Genomic DNA, 19,074 nt, shown 5'->3' with positions numbered 1-19,074 from the left:
CCTTTTTCATGTAGTAAACACGGATTTGGCCCACACAGGGCCTCCCATCTTTACTGTGTCCTTGCTGGAAGACTTTTTATATCACTCTCTAAATCATCCGTCAGCCTTACAAAACCTTTGGAGTAGGAGAACGTATGTTTGGAAGTGCACACAGCTGCCTTTGAACAAGGATACAGTGGGTTCTCAATTCCACTGATAAGGTGCTATCCACTCATCTCAAGTGCAACAAAATAATGTGCTCAAAAGCTAAGTGCTTATTCTATACTTCAAAGTGGTGCACGTTATTTGGAATACAGGGAGACATTTCTGAGCATGTCTCATATTTGAATATTCACTTCTCTAGTATTTTCTGTTTGTTTTAAAGCAGCTTGTATTTGACCTTTTTGTGTCAAACAACTTGACCAGTTTCTTACGAGCAACAGTAGAGGGCGTTTTACCACAACACAGCTGACCTTGAGCCAGCGTGCTACTGCGTGACATCAGCTCACTCTCTACTGGACTGAATCAATAGCACAAACAATGAAAGCTTCAGACCATCATCTTCCCCCCCCCCCCCCCCCCCCGAACCTGACTTTGACAAACACAAAGAAACGCAACACAATCCACACACACACAAATTCCTATGTGACATATTGATCCCTCTCTCTATGACAGAGTCCTTGGCCTCAGATGTTGAATGTGTGACACTAGGGCAGCAAACTCACTGCTTTATAATGGAGAATGAAGGGGGAAGTGGAGGGGTGGAGGGAGCGGATTGCTCTCCTTTTACAGTATCAGTCACACTCCAGCTTTTGAGTTAAAGCTTGGGTGGAGACAGTATGTCGGCCACAGGAACTGGCCTGCTGACTCTGTCTGTTCTCAAAGCTTCAAGGCAATGATAAAGGTGCGGAGGGAGAGTGTGATGTCTTGAACTGGCCACAAGATGGCACTCTGGAGCACACAGTACATTTGGATTGTAAATGTGTGAAAAAGTATGCGTATGGCAATTAATAAGTCAGATACAATATCCAATCCAAAAGATAGACATATCTTTCAGGAACAATTTGGATCTTTCAGGTGTGTCAATATTAGGTGTGCTCTTGAAAAATGAAAAAGACGAATACATGTCTAGACACTGCCTCATTACATCTGACAGCCATTTCATTTTTATAACATATCCAATACACTTGTCCTTAGTGTAAGCCCCTTAAGTCATGCAGAAATCAAAGAGTAACAAGTGGCAGAGATGAAGAAGTGCGAAGAATATTACTGTCTGTTCTCAGGCGCTCTGGAAGAAAATGGAAACCATGGCAACCAACATTGCACTGGTCATAGGGTGCATAGGTGTTACAGTGACACGTTACAATTTTGACAAAAAACATATTTCAAACACCAAGTCATTTATTCAGCTAGTGAGTCACGTTCTGATAGTAACCTGTGTTACTGTAAAGATGAAGAAATGATGAATCCTCATTAAAATACACAATGAGTAATGTACACGTGTTATGTTTGCATTGAAGATAATGACACACTCAGTGGATAATTTGGCTTGGGCTAACAGCCATAATGTAGCCACATCATCAGAGTACCAACATACATATTGAGATGTTAGTCAACAAACAACACGGCAAGATTCCTTAAAGCACCGATAGACAAATCCCAGAAAACATACACAATAAAAACACTAATCCCTTAAAAGGTGAATTAATAAAGAATGAAAGAAAAGAGATCCTCTCATGTCCACCCTGACCTCATCCTTCCTTTATCTGCTGCTATTTGAAAGCTGTATTGACGCAGGGACAAATACATTTTTAAATCAATTGTATCTATATAAAGGGGTCTGAAGCCCAGTAGCTATCTTTTGGGTTGTCTTAGGGTAGCATGTTCATACTGTAGTTACATTGTAAAGATTGACGCTGACTTACCCTTATAATCGCCAATGCCGTCTGCATCAGTCGGACCAGTTTAGACTTAAAGGTGGAGTCAGCAATTCTAGAGAACGCTTGTCGTCAAAATCAGTGAATATCTCCTCAATATCCGCTACCTGTTCATAGTCTGAGAGCTGAAAAAAATGTAATGTTACTAGGCTCTGTAAACGGGAATGCTGATAAGTTGCCATGGTGGGCCCCTTTGTTTACATACCAGTTTTACACATTCATGTGACCAGATTTGGTCTAATGTCCGATCTAACATACAGAATTTTGGTTTTTCAATTTAACAGTAAGGTATAGGCCTACTTAGTGGTATAATTTCAAACTGGAAATTCATACTGGAATAGACCTAAGTGTCTTTACAGACAAGCAAAACAAGCTCTCTGTATTGTTTAGTAGCCTCCCTCTGTGCTGAGCTTCATTCCCTTTTGTTTACATTTTTAGGGGCACTAGGAACTGGGACTGGGACTCTTTTTTTGGGTTTGTGCGTGAGGGGGCTGTTCCTACCAAGGATGTGCCTGTGTGTCCAAAACCTCCTTCTCCTTTCTGGCGCTGTCTTTGAGGTGTGACTGAAGCATTGTGGGAGTTCAAGTTTACTGCTCCTTCTCTACCTTCTTATCAATGAGGAAGAAAACCCAGCACTCACCCACTCGGGAGTGACCAGGGTTAACCCTCTTCAGCTCAGTCCTCTGCTTCAGCCAGCTCAAAATGGAGAGCTTCTACTCGTTTTGCTTCTTTGGCCAATCGGAGCTGTTCTTCCAGTCAAGGGACCAATTAAAGGAGCATCAATTCACTCAGCCAGAGCTCTTTAACTGAAGGGCCTGTAAATCAAGGAGATGGCTCCTCTGAAATCACCCACAGCACATCATAGGATACCCAGTGGACGGCCAGTGGCTACGGTCCGCCATCTATCAGAGCCAGGGGGGGAATCTGTTGTTACATCTCTGAGCTGCCCTGCAGCAGCTGTCCATAGCATTGCTTTACAACCACCAGCTCTTTCCCCAAATACATGTGAGCCAAACACACTGGGTCCCAAACAGTTTAACCAATTACACCAGAGATGCCAAGGTTGATGGTCCGCTATTCATCGTAATTATGATAATTTTGTTTTGTTCTAATTGATTTACAACAAAAAATAAGATGAAAAACTGCTTCATTTGTAATTGTTGGATAGAAGGGCTGGATAATGCAAAGAAATGCATTTTTGAGAGCGGAACTTTATTTAGATTTATTAAATGAAAAAAGGCTATATCCAAAATATGTAGTAAATCATTAAGTAAGGGAGCATGATAATTATTTTTTGTATCACATCTTTTTCAGAATTATTAACACATTTGGTAATATCTAACTAATTGTGCGTACATTTACATCTCTACGTAAGTTACCAGGTCGCTCAACCTATAAAGGGTTAACAAACTCTAATCTAGATGTTGGATAAAGCCAAAGTTAAAATCTTTATTTTATTTTTACAACATCTTAGAGCCCAGCGTTATAAAACTGGGCTCTGTATACAAAACACAATTATCATTATCTCTTAATTAATGATTTACTACATACAGTCATCTATAGTATTATATTCACTGCTGCAAGCTATCCGTGTTGCATAATATATCATGATGCATATATATACTGTATATTAAATGTGTAGGGAGAGGTTCAATTTTGTCATTTCATATCAGACCAAACACTGCTCCTCATACATATTGTGCAGTTGGAACACTACACTATTTATAAAACAGCATTTAACTGTTAATATAAAAGGCAGTCTGTTAAATTACAGTCCTTTGATGTTATTTTATGGAACGGTAATGTTTTTCAAAAATACTGAACTTTCCTGTTAATTTACCATCAAGCTTGGAAGGGACAACTTGACGTGAGCTGCCTGCACATGTGAAGCTTTTGAAATTTTCTTCATGTATCCTCATCCATCCACATCTTAACTATTAAGTGTTGTTTACTTTATATCCTCTGGCTAAGTTTACTTAAAGTTGAGTTATATTTACTTGTAAATGGAAAGTAATTAAACCAAGTTAGTAGTCTTACTTAACTGAAGAGTTGTGTTAACTCAGTGGAATTAAGGAAACGGATTGCCTTAGATAAATCAAGTAAGCACAACAAAGTGTATTTTAGAGACGCCCCCTTTCCCACAATGACTTGCACTGGACTAAACATTTGTTATGTTGCTATTTGCACCCTCAGTGAAGGGGATGTTTCGATCCATTACATCACTATGCATTTTGTTTCAATGAAACATCTCTGTGTGAATTATCCATTGTTTTATTGGTTATAACAAAGAGGTTTGTGGACATCTCAAGCCAGATCCCTAGTTCAACTCAGGAGGAGACAATTTACAATAGAAATGAATCATTCCATTGAACTTGATATATTGTAACCAGTGTCTTGAAGTAATAAACAGAAGCATTTTATAATACAGTCCCCTACTGTATTTTATACAGTAGGGGACATAGTAAACTTTTATATGGAATGAAACACGTCTGCCCAATGAAATTGTGCAAACAGCAACATAACACACATTTAGTCCAGGTTCATCCCTTTTTTTCATTAACAGTATAATCCTGTCAATTTTAGTGACAGTAAAATAATGTTTATTTAACAGTATTATAATGGAAACCCTGCTGCCAGTTGATTAATGTTTTTTACAGGGACATTTCCAACAGTGTAACGCTGTGGATGTCAATTGCATGACCTTTGTCAAATATGAATATTTATGAAGCAGGTTGTGCATTCACAAACGTGCAAGGTTTTTCTTTTTAAATATTAATTTATGGAGGTTGCATAGGAATTTATTTAAAGTGTAATTGATTTTTTGCAAAATATGCATCCAATCCCAATTAGATGTTGTCTTATTTCCAGGGCAGTGCAGGTGTTGGTATCAAGGCTTGTATAAACTAATATAGCCTTGAGACGTAGCCTCACGCCAAGACAGAAATGTTTTAATGAGATGCCCACACAGCAGTGGTAGATTTGCTTTCACATCGTTTGAACTGCCAATGCTTTATCCAAGGTTCCTGACCTACTGTGTCTATGAATTTATATATTCAAATTTGAAAACATTTCTTGGCTAAAACCCTATTTGACTCTGATCTCTTTAGTCAGAGATACATCTTTAAATATTCATATGCAAGAGTTTCTACATTTCAACTGCTATAGTAAAGTAAGAATACACTATCTGATGTCCTATTTGTCTTTTCATAATTCTTCAACCACTTTGTTGCCAAAGTAACACTCTCCCTCCTATCTTTAAAGGCATCATCTGAGCATCAATATTTAACTTGACATTGTCCTATATATCTAAAAAAAGAATGGATGCTGAAAGGAGGGCAGAGCTTTGAAGCGTCTTGTTTTTCTGTAGATGTGCGCTGGACACATGACTGGACACACGTAAATGACACAGTGTGGGTTCCACCGTCATAACACACACATAACATTCATTACCGATGGTGACTGCTTCGATTCAGACTTCATCTAGTTTCAGTCTTTTGCTAGCCCAAGCTTTGTTCAGTTCAGGACAAAATCAGCCTATACAAGCCATGCACATGAGGTTAATAGCTCAGCAGCAGATTTGTCAGATCATAATAGTTTTCAGTAGCTTTATGGCATTTTAAAAAGCTTTTAACCAGGATGTAACATACTGTGTTTGAATCACAGTTGAGCTGACAATGCTGCTCTCAGGCACTAGTGAGGGGAGCTCTAATGCTCAAAACTATAGTGGCACGGTCACTGACAATGGGGATTTAGCAAAGTGTGTTTACTTAAAAAATGTGCATGTTTGTGTACATGTAAGAAGTTCCCTGGCGCGGAGGGCTTACAAGCAACTTTACAAGATCATTTCTTCACTCTCTACATCACTGTTGAGAGCAAGAAGCTCTGGACACCGACCAAATCTATTTTGCTGAGCTCAGCCTTGGCCAGTCCCTTAATGCTGATGTCGGCCGCATGGTGCTGATCAGTGTTGTGGCCTTCCTTGTCCGCTGGGTCAGGGTGCCGTATGACAGTGTCACAAGGTTCTTCTACACCCACAAGTGCAGGAGCTTTGGATCCATCTTTTATGAAAGTGCCTAGATCTAAGCGAATAGCTTGTTTCCTCTACAACCCTATGAAGGGGGGGGGGGGGGGGGGGGGTTAAATGTTTAAACCTCCTGAACTGTTATTTTTGTACCTCCACACATCTTCTAAATATCGAGGGGGACACATTCCCTGCAACCCCCCGGAAATCAACACCCTATATCAGGGGTCCCCCAACTTTTTTCACTGAGGGCCACATACAGAAAAATCTACGAAGGGCTGGGCCACTTTGCAGAAATAACACATTTATCAGGACATGTAGCTGCTCTGATGTTTAGTTTCATAGTGTCTTCGTAAATTGTAATCCTTCTTCACGGCAACACTTTCCTTGCACATTAAACAGACACATTCCCCCTCTTGTTTATATGCCAACGATACACCCAGTGTTTTCTGCCTTTGCGTCCAATGTCCAGCAGGGTGAAAATAGTATCCAGCCGAGGTCCCAACACTCCTAGGGAGGTCCGGGGGTATGCCCCCCCGGGAGATTTTTTAAAATTTTAAAGCGAAATACATGAATTTGGTGCACTTTGAGAGGGAAATTAAGAGGCTAAATCTGAAGAATTTTGTATGAAAAAAAAATGGAGACACTGTGTCAGATGAATTAGAAGCTATTGGAGAAGGACACATAGATTTTCCATAATAATATTAATTTAAAATAAAATATTATGCAGGGTCCTCTGGGATGGGCTTGTTGCTCATTTTCTTTTATGGGACATATTTGTCTGTAATATAATGAGTGCATTTAAATTATTTAAAAGCGCCATATTACATTATATTTTTAAAATGTGCCACGGGCCAATCAATCAGTGTTTGACACCCCTGCACTAGTGGGTTAACTAAGAAATGCAAAAAAAATAAAATAAAATAAAAAATTACATTATCTTTTTAAAATCGGCCGCGGGCCAATAAAAAGCGGGCGGCCCGCGGGCCGTAGTTTGGGGACCCCTGCCCTATATGGACTGAACTGTGACATTACACTGGGTTTAAGCCGTATTGTTTTTTTTGGGGGGAAAAACTAAAGCTTTGCCATTATGTTCATACCAAATAAAGATTTGAATGAAAACACTGATCAGAATTGTCCTGGTAGTGGTAATTATTTTTGTGTTGGAATAACCAATATTGAACGGCTTCCTCCGCCTCACACGAAGTTTGAAATGAATCATTCAACAGTGCAACAGGCCGACCAGCCGACATCTCCGCATGCATTTCTTATTACAGCATAATTATTTTATCACTCGCGTCCGAGGCAGCTTCCAGGGTGCCATTTATTTTTGCTAAGATTGAAGGAAGAGTCTCTCTCTCTCTCTCTCTTACAACTTCAGTAGTCTTATCATGAGCGGTTGGTGCTGTAACTTGTCTTTGATTAGGAGCACCACATGCATGACGCATGCTGATGGATTTGGAACCAGATGAGAAGAAAAACACTGCACACCTCAAGCAGCACAGAGTGGGGGATTTGCATTTGAACCATTAGACACGCATACATGCCCACATTTCATCAGAGGAGGGAAGCCAGCGGCGATATATACCTCTGGGGCAGGCAAAAGTTCTCTTGTGTCTTGCCATCCCTAAAGGAGCTGCTACATGTGTTCACTGTGGGGACACGAATCCCCCAGTCATGTAACCAACTCTGGAACATCTAGACCAATTTTAAGTTACCTTTTGGTGACCTAGACTGCCACTGACCTACAGTAAAATGTAGATTTTCCATTGAACAAAGTTAGATTCATTTTGATGACACTTATTCATTTCAACATGTCACAGTTGGATGAGCAGACATGTAAATCCGAATCAGAAATACTTTATTGATCCCAAAGGGGACATTTTATAATTTAAAGGATAATGAAAAGATTGATTTGGTTTCATACTTTTACTGTGCATGCTGGCTCACCATCAGGGCTTATTGTGTATGGATATTTGAATACAATAGAGCTATGGTAAATATTATTAGTTATCCCTGTGGCTTTCCCACTGTGCCAAGTAAATATGTGTTATATAGCCTACAAACCAACATAGAAGCACTATAGTATTGGGTCAAATGTCTACCAGCTGTTAAGTCAAATTAAACAATTGAGTTATTTTCGGATCATCTATGAAGTTAGCACTGGGATACAATTTTTGAATTGCTCTAACTAAATAAAGGAAAGGCACAATTTAATTAAAAATGACGGGCCATGATCTCGTGAGTATCTGGGAATTTATTTCTAACGGCTGATTAATTAGTGTGACAACTGCAAGAGGCTGCAGTCACTTATTAAAACCATCCACCACAATTGCCTGAAGAATTACATGTAGGCCTACATACACCATATTCTAGTGCTGGAAAAAAACACTCACTGCTCAAATTGCTCTTGAGCATCCACAACACATTCCAGCACACCTCTCCTCTCACAGAGAAGGCTGGTTTCCACGCACAGCTGAGCATGAGACGGATACAGTATTAGGACAAGCTACTGCATGACAGCAGTGGGAAACACAGCAGGCTAGTTAGAGAGGATGCTGAGCTTCCTGTGAGACAAGTAACTTCAGAATTTTAGTTAGTGAACCAACTCAGAATCCTGAGCACACCGCTAAAAATAACCTTGCCCCTCTTGTTTTCTTTTCATTTACTTCTTCTCCCGTCTGCTCCAGTCGGCTTGAGAGAAAGGAGGCTGCGCTGTATCACTGTTTCCATGGCAACAGGGGAGCAGAGGGGTCTCCAAGGTCGGATGCGAGTTCACCTGGAGACGAGATGATGGAGAGAATGGAGTCTTGACCCAGTGGGGCTGTCTATGCGCTGGGCTGTTGATATCGGGACATTTCATTATAGTCCCTTTCCTCCTGCCTGGCACTGACATAATGAATTGTCAGCAGACACTTGTTGTTAATCTTTTCAGGGGTCGCACAGGCAATAACACATGGAGCCCTGATAAAGAGGTAGAGAGAGATTTGAACAGAGGGAGAGGGGGAGAGTGTCTTTCAATGCTGGAAAGTGGATTACATCCATTATTTAGGAGCTGCCTATCCTGTACTGTTAGAGGATGTGTTTGCAGGATACAAACAACTTCTCTTTGTTGACTGCAGTGCGGCCTGAATATGACTCCATTCTCAAATGGGTAAAAATGACCTTATTCTAGAAAATAAAGAAATAATATTATACATAAACCCCCTCCTGTGCAACTTATATAATGTAGTCAACAATCATTAAAATGAGTTGCAATGCAGGTGTCTCATCCTTTTGCAGGCAGGCAGGCAGCCAGCCAGCTCCATAAATGTAGCCATGTAAAAAAATAAAATAAAATAAGAAAAAACTTTCAGATCATTGCATCAAATAAGGAGCTAAATGTATTGAGGCACTGTTGAATCTCAGTGAAACTGGGCCAAAAAAAAGCTCTGATATGCCACTGTTTGATCGCAACGCTTCATCTCTGCTTCCCCATTTCCTCTCATGAGCTGCAGATTGTGTCCACGGGGTAATCTTGAATGCACACTTTAGAACATGCGATATCCACTTTATACTTTGGCATTATGCAACTGGAAGAAGCTTCACATGGTGTGTGAGCTTAGAGAATCTTCATAGCTCTCCTTATAAAGGGCACATGTACGCATCCAAAGTCTTAAAGGTGGAGTCAGTTATTCTGGAGAACGCTTGTTGTCAAAATCACTTTTTGTCCAAGTCATTGAATATCTCCTCACCAATTCATTCAATGATTTTGACAAAAAGTGTTTATTTTGTACAAGCATTCTCAAGAACAGCTGACTCCACCAGGATGGTAAATATCTAAACGGACATCTTGATAGAATTAGTAGACACCCATCCCTACTTGAATATTTACATGTCTGCATCTTAATAGTGAATATCAGTAGAATACTAGAAGTCAGATCAGAAGTTAAAATAAGATTAAAAACACTCTCTCTTCTCCTCATCTGTATCTTGGACTAAATCCAGCAGTTTAAATCACAGGCTGTGGCTCATCTTTCTGTATATCACTTCAGCTTCAAGCGCTGCCAGAGAAAATATTTCACTTTTTTTTCTCCTCTGCAGCAGTAAATCCCTACAGATCTTTCACAGATCACCGGGAGTGACCACTATGACATTGACGTCTCTGCTGTTTTTCTTTCTCTCATCTACCCCATTGTTGTTTCAGGGAGGGAGCAAAAAAAAAAAAAGTCTCTCACCCACCTACCCTTGTCCCAAAATAGGGACAGGACACCGCTTCAGATCAAATGTAAGATCTTTGAGCAATGACAGTGAATACAGGAAGAGGAGAGAAGGGAAGGACATTTGAGGACGATGGGAGAAATAGGGCACAGAAAAAGGCACAAATCAAAGGAGGCAGAGAGAGGAGGAGTGGGGGGGGGGGGAACAGTTTTTTTTAAGACTGTTCAATCCAGGCTTTGATGTCCTGAAAGGATGGAAGCTCTTTGCTTTACTTTTCTTCAAAGAGTTTTATTTCCACACACACACTTTTGGGACGCCAGAGATAAAAAAAATTTGTTTGTCCAAATGATGAGCTCGATACTTTATAGACTCCTTCTACCTGCCACACTAATATGACACTTCCACTCCATGTAGTGCTAAACCTGTTAGGAAACTTTGAGGACTTAAGTCAAATCCCAATTGATTCCAATGGCTATGATAACCAAAGAGACCAGACCAAGATAACCACACACCTTGTTCGTTTGTTGAATATATTATTTTATTTTAACATCATCGTCATCATCATCATCATCATAGTTTTACTTTTAATTATCCCTTCATTCATTTAAAATGATCACCTCAATGTACACATACTGCAAACTGTCAAAAATATACAAACAAATGCAGGCTTGTGCTATAGTCTGGTCAAATGTCTAAAAAACAGTGGCACTGGGGAGAGAGAGAGTGAGATAGAGAGAGAGAGAGAGAGAGAGAGAGAGAGAGAGAGAGAGAGAGAGAGAGAGAGAGAGAGAGAGAGAGAGAGAGAGAGAGAGAGAGAAAGTGAGAGAGTGAAAAAGACAGAGAGAGCAAGAGAGACATTGAAACCGGTAAAGACATGCACAGCATCAGTGTGAGCACCAGTTACAGTGATCCAGGTGCGCGATACTTCCATGGGATTCTCGTGGAAAAGTACATACATTTCCTCATCTGACAGCGCGGCACAAAATGCCCGTCACATATCAAATTGAAAAACAAAATGTCGCTTATTAATGGAACTGTTAGGCACATCATTGTTTTTTATGGTTTTACATTTTTCTGGAAAAAGTTTTGAGTTACTGTAAATGCAGAATGCTTAACCAAAAAACAAGAAAATAAAAGGAAAACAAACATACGATTTAAAAAAGAAAGAAAGAAAGAAATCTGCTTTCAAAAGTCATTTTGGAATAACTGTTAGTAACTCAATTATGTGTGTAGTGTATGTATAAGTGTATGTGTGTGTTGTCTGGTGTGTGTATCTGTGTGCATTTCTGTAGCCAAGTGGTAATGGGAATTCTTTTAGGTGTCTAGTAGGTAGTGGGGCTATATCATTGGCACTAGCAGCCATCCAATTAGATGCTCAGGTCTTTGGGGTTTCCTTTGTAGGTCTTCTTGGGCTCGGGTAGCGTGGGCCTGGATGAGCGGCTGCTCGTGTCTGACTTGAGCGTGCTGTAGTACTCTCTCACCTTCTCCGCCACAAATTGGTCGTCGTCCTCTTCGTCCTCCGAGTCTCTCCTGACCGGGGAGGTGTCTCGCCCCAGGCTGCGTGTCCTGTAGCGCGGCTCGGGGGTGCTGCCTCGGCTGGCGTAGCGCCCTTCCCTCTCCACTCTCTCCGGTGAGCGCCCCCTCAATAGGGAACTGTACCTCTTATATGCTGAATCTGACTCTGGAGTGCGGACTCTGGGCAGGGTGGTGGCGGCGGTGGAGTTGGTGGTGGTGTCTCCAAAGGGGTCTCTGTGGCCGCGGGAGGATGCCAGGTCCCTCAGCAGAGTGTCCCCCCTGTAGGCTCTGTCCATGGACGAGGCCTTCACCAGCAGACTGTCCTCCTCATACAGGCGCTTCTCCCTGGGCATTGGGAGTGTGTCGAGGCGCTCCCGGGGCATTGGGAGTGTGTCGAGGCGCTCCCGGGGCCTGGGCTGGGGGAGGAAGCTGTCCTCGAAGGGGAGGCTGGGTTCGGGAGTCCTGATGATGGGCTCCCTCAATACGGGCTCCACCCCGCCGTTGGGTTTATCGTTGCCGCGGTACTGTCTCCCCGGGGACGGGTTGCGACGGTAGGGCTCTGAGGAGTGGGCGTGGCGTCTGGGAGAGCGGTGGCGGTACGGGGACCTGGTGCGACGAGGGGAGCGATGGGGGGAGCGATGGGGTGAGCGGTATGGAGAGCGGTGTGGAGAACGGTATGGAGAGCGGTGTGGAGAGCGGTATGGAGAGCGGTGGCGGTGAGTGTTGTGGTTACCATGCCGTCTGTCAGGGGAGCGTCCATGGCGATGACCACTACCATGACGACCGTCCAGGTTGTTCTCGGCACTGTGTGAGCGGCGGCCCTTGGTAGGTGAGCGGTGGCGGCTGCGGTGGCGGTGCTGCCCACTGGAATGGTGGCGGTGCCCGTCCCCGCTCCCCTTGTCCTCCTTCTTCTTGAAGAGCTTGTACTTGTCCTTTCCCGAGGGCTTGATCCCCTTGTGTTTCCCTGTGCTGGTTTTCTTCTGGGGGGAGCGGTGGCGGGTGTTTGAATGTTTGGTCTTGCCGGTGCCCGTGGAGTGTCGGGTCGGCTCCTTCTTGCTCCGGGATGCGTGTTGGGGTACTACTGGTGGAATGCTTAACTCTGATGGCGCTGCGTTGGTTATGGTGCTCACTTCCTCAGGGTTTGGTAACCCTGAGGCTGGGTTGGCGCCGCCGCCGTCGTTGCCGTCTGCAAGAGGGTGACATACAGACGAGGGCAAAGGGGATCAAACATGCATCTAGACTCCAAACAGATCCTGTCTGTGTTTACATTACCCATGCTGAATTAATCAAGACAGCCGAGAACATTTTCAATGGAAGCCATTCCAGCAAAGATGGCTACTTGTTGGATGGCACAGCGGCAGCCAATGGAAAAACTGAAAAGTAGCTCACGTATGAGAATCAAAGACGGTGACACAAAAGCGACGATTGCTTAGAGAGAACCGTTACCCGAAAACAAACCTTGTACCTGGGCTCACTTCTCTTGTATTGGTGGGATTGCTGGACTGGAAGCCGGGTACAGTCTGTGCTAACGAGCTGCATGTAGATGACGCTACTTTATTATACTGATTAGCCATGCTCTTTCATGCACTGTCATGATGCCTTAGGCGCTTTTAATGTTTAAAACAAATACACCGCTCGAGATGATAGCTAATTAAATGTGCTGTCTTGCAGTAACAGGCTGAGTGGTTTAGGGAGCATATTACTTCAACTTTTATAGCCATTATAAATGTATTACCTTGTGGAATATCATCTAGTTAACCTCACTAAATCATATACCTAAGCAGCCACCACAATAATCTCTATTAGGCCTACTGAATTCTATTTGTGAAAAACCTCTTTAGATCTTCATTTGAAGTAAAGATAATAAACTGCAGGAATACAACAGCAGACAACTAGCCCACCAATAACAAAGAGCATTTGTTCTCAAGGTCTTCTTAACTAGTGTGAATATCTATATCCAACACTTATTCCACATTTGGAGGCCCATGGTTACAGTAAGTGTTACTGGTGCAGACAAATGCATGACGTAGTCACAACAGCAGCTTTGGCAAGTGGCAGTATTGGCAGTGCATTTTGAGTGAATGGATTTCTATGCATGGAGTAGAGCACGGGCATGGATGAGTCGAGGCCACACAACACAGAGATCAGAATGGAGAAAGAGAGAGAGAGAGACTGAAGAAGGAGAGGGACAGAAAGTGAGAGAGAGTGCCAGACGACATGGCAGGGCAGTTACAAACCGTGGTCTGATTTTGGAGGGCAGAGGCCTCCCCCATCTTGTCATTTCTCATACATGCAGTGAGAATGGGAGCGATCCCTGAAGGAAGACAAGAGCCCAGCGCAATATAGGAAGAAGGGAATATACAAAAAAACACAGAAAAGAAGAGAAGAGCACAGGATTAAGATCGCTCACACCCAACTTGAAGGAAGAACAAGGAGAATTATTGTGTTTGATTTTTTTCAATGAAAAAAAAAAGTGTTTATTTGATCATAGAGTCATTCAGAATAAAGAGACAGTCCAGGAATTTGCCCCAAACCTTTTAGTGGAAACCTTCAGTTACAGAGAAAAAAAGCCCCCCGGAACCAAGTGCAACACTCTGACACACTAACCCACACACACCTAAACATGTGGACATAGAAGCAGCAGAAAAACCAAGACACCCCCAACCCAAAAAAATAAAAAATAAAATAAAAAACAGTGAGACTGGCACACCAACAATAAAAGCATATGAAGCCGTTTTACATTGCTGACAGGAATGAAAAAGAAACACTGGCGAGACTGTCACAGGTTGTGGCAACTAAAAAGTATAAACAATGATCCAAAATATACAAGTTCACATGATGTCATATCGGTGCAGGTTAAGACAGCACATTCGTAGCGCACATAAAATTATAATCGATGAACTTTTCAAGACAGGCAAATGCAATCTCCACTCAAAAAATAAAGTAACAAAAAGAAAAGAAAAAAACATTTAGGATGACTCGTGACTATCAATCAAAAACTGGTCAATACAATAAAAAAGAATAAAAAACGTTCCATAAATATTATGGAAAATAGACGATAGAAGGGACAAAAAAGAAATCCAATTTACACTTTTGACAAGTTCATGCAGCAATAGACTTTTTTTTTTCCATTAATATGTGGCTTTGATTCATGGCTCTGTACATGGAAACAAAAATACTTGCCTCTATTCTTTTCATCACTGTACAAAAGGTCTATATAGCCGGAGCGACTCTTTTTTCAGTTTTCAATGGGGGATGGGTGGAGTTCCTATCGTCACAGCTTTTCAATGACATTAACAGTGGGTGCAAATAAAATCCATGGATTTAGTGAGTAATGTCAAGCACAGTATAGTGAGATTTTTCTCTATGAATCGGCAAAAAAAAAAGCATCGCAGTGCCTTTTTATTCTCAATACAGGTCTCACTTTAAAGAGTTCAGTAGCTTACATTCACCTTCAATAAATATCATAAATATGTTTGTGTCACTTCCTAACCAAAGCTGCGATCATGTGTGCCCATTTTATCATGGGGCGCAACGGATCAGGTTTTTTCTTTTTTTTCCTCTTAACGCTACATTAGTGTTTCAATGAGGATTTCAGAGCCCTCAATAATACTTTTTACTCGCAAGACACATTGATTTTCAACTACTCATTCAAACCCTGTAAACAGTTTCTGTTTAGCATGAAGCACTGGAATCAGACCCACCACCTGTTCTGTAAAAAGTCCCAGCAGAGTGCAGTTTGCTCAGTGACCAGAAGGTGAAAAAGTGACAGTGGGATGACATGGAAACTCAAGGCAGGTGACAGCAGGAGGAGGCAGTAGCACCCATAGGAGCAGCCTCCACCCCTGCCCCAACTTCCCCCCTCCCCCCAAAAAATCCCAAAAGCCCAAAGAGTGACCTCCACCAGAAAGACACCACGAGACGAATGGAGCTCCATCTCCCCCCTCTCTCTCCCTGGTGGGGTTTGTCCCAGGGATCTGGTGAAGGGTAATGTAGTTCTTTTCCCCCCTTTTCAATCCCACCACCACCACCACCACCGTCCACTGGGCGTTCTCCCCCCGGCTCAGGGCGTGAAGATGGGGGAGAAGGGAATGTTTTCGTAGATTGACCCACCATATTCTGGAACCGAGCCGTCGCCCCGCTTCAGCACCAGATGGGCGCGCCGGCCCCCGCTCTTGATGAGCTCGATGGCCCGCGCGTGCTTCATGCCCTTGGTGCTCTCACCGTTTATCTCCAGGATTTCGTCGCCGACCTACGGGAAAGGAAGGGTAAGATAGGGAAGGAGAGGAAAAGGAGGAGAAGTAAGAGAAAGAAGAAGAAGAAGAAGAAGAAGAAGAAGAAGAAGAAGAAAGACAGAGGGACAGGTGAATAAAGGAGGGAAAGAAGAGAGCAAGATAGAATGTGGGAAACAAGTGACAGTGATGAAGCAAGTACACAAGAGGAAAGATGAGAGGCATTGAAGGTTCAAAGGGACACGGTGACAGCAGAAGGGAAGGGAAAGGGAGGACAGATTGAGGATTATTTAAATATCCAATACTGTAAAGTTGAAACAACACAGCAGCAACATTTTTTTCTATAGTCTAGTTTCCACAGGGATGTGGTTTGGTTTGGTGCAGCTCGGCCAGGCCACGTGTTTATTTATATTTCCACTGTCAGAAGTTGGAAAGGGTACCAAAATAAGCGAGCCGAGCCGCACCTATTTATATAACCTGTTTGTTTGGGTACCAAGACGTCCCTGAATGTCACAAAAGGGTAGAGCTAAGAGATAAACCGCAGTGTGTAGTCAACCCTGGCAAGAGTGAAGTGACTTGTGTTTATAGAAAAATTTCGGCTCGTAGCTCTTTGTTTATTGTGCTGCGTTTTTCCCTTTACTTTTCCTTAAATTTATCATCGGGCTACACTGTGACCCACTGCTACAATGTCATGACAGTTATGTAGCTGATGCTGCCAGCACAGTTCTACGGCTCTGAACCATAGACTGTTAATACCGCTTAAGTAAGGGTACCAGCAGTGGAAACGCAAGACAGATAGGGTTACCGTGCCGTGCCAGACCAAACTGTGCTGCTCAGTGGAAACGAAGCACATATATAAAGTTCCCAGGGAGGGCAAACTGTGTCGAAAACCAGCAACTGAGACGCTGAGAGAGGAAATGAGAGAGAGGGAGAGGAGAGAGGGAGGAAAACAGGAGCACTCTTTGCTTCCCCATCCTTTGCCTCCACGCCCGGAGATATCCGTCAGTGCTGTCTGCACCGAGGGAATTCCTCTCTGGCAGAGTATGGATCTCTAGCTGACACCTCTCTCTGCCTCACAGAGCTGCTACTATTAATATCTCTGCTAATAAGGTGCACAAACACGGGGCCAACCGTATTCATATATACATGTACAAATGTGCCAATACATTGCACTCCCACACACTTCCTAACTGCAAGCGCACTTACATATGTCAAAAACTCCCCTATAGCTCTCACACTCTTCATCTGCCAACAGGTCTCACATGCAAACACATTGCGCAGACTCAATTAGTCTCGCATTGAATAATCAACAAGAAGCCAAGAGGGAGTGCTACAGGTCTGTGCAATTAATCAAAGTAAAGGTTAAATATTACACTTTCACGACAGCTTCTGTAGAATGTATGGATCGCACTTTACAAGATCGCGGAGAAACGTTAATTGAAATGCACATAATCTGTGAGCGGGTAATGCTGTCTGATGCTGCGATGTTTGTGTGCCTTGTGTTTCGAGATTGCACTCACACAGTGATCGCTCACGTGCCCAAGGCAACCATGTTTATATTCAGTGAGTCACAGCTTGCAGTGATTGTACATTAAGCAAACTAATGCTGTCGATAGATAACAGTATTCTGATGACTGTTAATTCTATCAGACAGTATCATCAGTCCCCTTGTTAATCAACACAGTCAACCGGCTCAGAGTGCATCCGAAAGTGGGGATTATCATAGTAGAATCACCATGCTGCAAATCTAATCATTGTGTGACATGTTGTTGTGCCGTAAGGGCAGATATGTACAGCACATTTAAATGAAACCTATACCTCACCAGTTTTTGTATGGTAATTGTTTTTAGATAAACTGAGGATTTAATATGAATTATGAGTTAAGAAAATACTCCAATTTCTTGAATTAAACAAAGCATTTAAAACCAAGACATCATCTGATAGATGCACGGCTACAAAGCAAAAAAGAAAGAGCAAAAGTGGCTCATATTACTATTGATGTTGCTATGCGTTATCTCCCACTCAGCTCATAAACATTGTGAAATTGGAGTGTAAGTACTCCTCTTCTGCTCCCTTGTACAATCCAGCAAACTACAGATAACATTTAGAAAAGTCCATGTGGCTGAGGCTGAGATTTACCATATTACACTTTAGTATGAGTCAAGCAAAAGGGCTGGATCCTACAATTCACACTTAGCAACTCAAATATCTTTTTTCATTTTACCCCACAGCCTCAGTTTGTATAACAGGCTATACATCATACATTTGTATTCTCCAAGCCCAAACTGAGATAACCTTGATGTTTATCATTTCTGGAGTTTTCTCAAACTAAGTAAACTGAACTGCATGTTTAAAACCAGTGGAGGTCCCATTTAACAATAGAACTCTTCTGACTCCAAACTCCTCACAAAAAAAAGAGAATCTGCTACTTGTTTATCTGGAAACATTGGATGGTTTCTGGTGTGTTAATTCCAGTTGGTACATTGTGTCCTTATCCTTACCCTCATCTTTCCGTTGCGGACGGCCGCTCCGTCCTCAGCTAACCTCAGCACGTACAGGTCCATGTTGTATTCTCTGCCACCCCGCAGGCTGAAGCCAAAACCTTTGTTGTCTCGGTCCAGGTCCACAGAGTAGAACTCAGCATCCTGATGGAGACAGGTCCCACACACACACAGAAAGACAAATTTGCATTAAGGTTTGTTATTCAGATAATTAAAAGTGTGTGTGTCCTTTGAAGTGGGCTCCTATTTCAGGGACAAATGCCACCTTCAGGAAAGTAACACCTATTTAATAGGCATCCCAGTGTGTGTGTGTGTGTGTATACACAAGCATATGCTCAGGTGTACGGATGCTGAATTATTATTGAAGAGAGAGAGAGAGAGAGAGAGCGAGAGCGAGAGCGAGAGAGAGAGAGAGAGAGAGAGAGAGAGAGAGAGAGAGAGAGAGCGAGAGAGAGAGAGAGAGAGAGAGAGAGGTCGGCATCACAAGGACATAGCAGCTCCTGTCTTCACACCCTCCTAATCTCCTCTGCTGAGGGATCAATGCTATCTCTGAGAGCCATCTCCACACCGCCAGATTAATTCAGCAGTGAAACACATTGGAGTGAGGGGGTTGCTCTGAAAGCAAACAGGCTTTCCTTAATGCATGGCCACTGATAACGCCAGCAGGTAAAGCTAAAGTGGGAAATAAA

General features: G+C 42.6%; 1 protein-coding gene across 1 annotated transcript in view; it reads right to left on the bottom strand.

Moving 5' to 3' along the window:
• Positions 1–15,617: 15,617 nt before the first annotated feature.
• The window catches only part of magi1b (membrane associated guanylate kinase, WW and PDZ domain containing 1b), a 133,747-nt gene continuing 130,290 nt past the window's right edge, over positions 15,618–19,074 (bottom strand). The window contains 2 exon segments of the mRNA XM_080025451.1: positions 15,618–15,904; positions 18,386–18,529. Of these exon segments, the coding sequence (XP_079881577.1) occupies positions 15,716–15,904; positions 18,386–18,529 (333 nt within the window). The 3' untranslated portion in view covers positions 15,618–15,715.

Source organism: Ammodytes marinus (genome assembly GCF_949987685.1).
Source record: "Ammodytes marinus genome assembly, chromosome: 4".
Taxonomy (NCBI): domain Eukaryota; kingdom Metazoa; phylum Chordata; class Actinopteri; order Uranoscopiformes; family Ammodytidae; genus Ammodytes; species Ammodytes marinus.
This window is presented reverse-complemented; position numbering and strand designations above follow the sequence as displayed.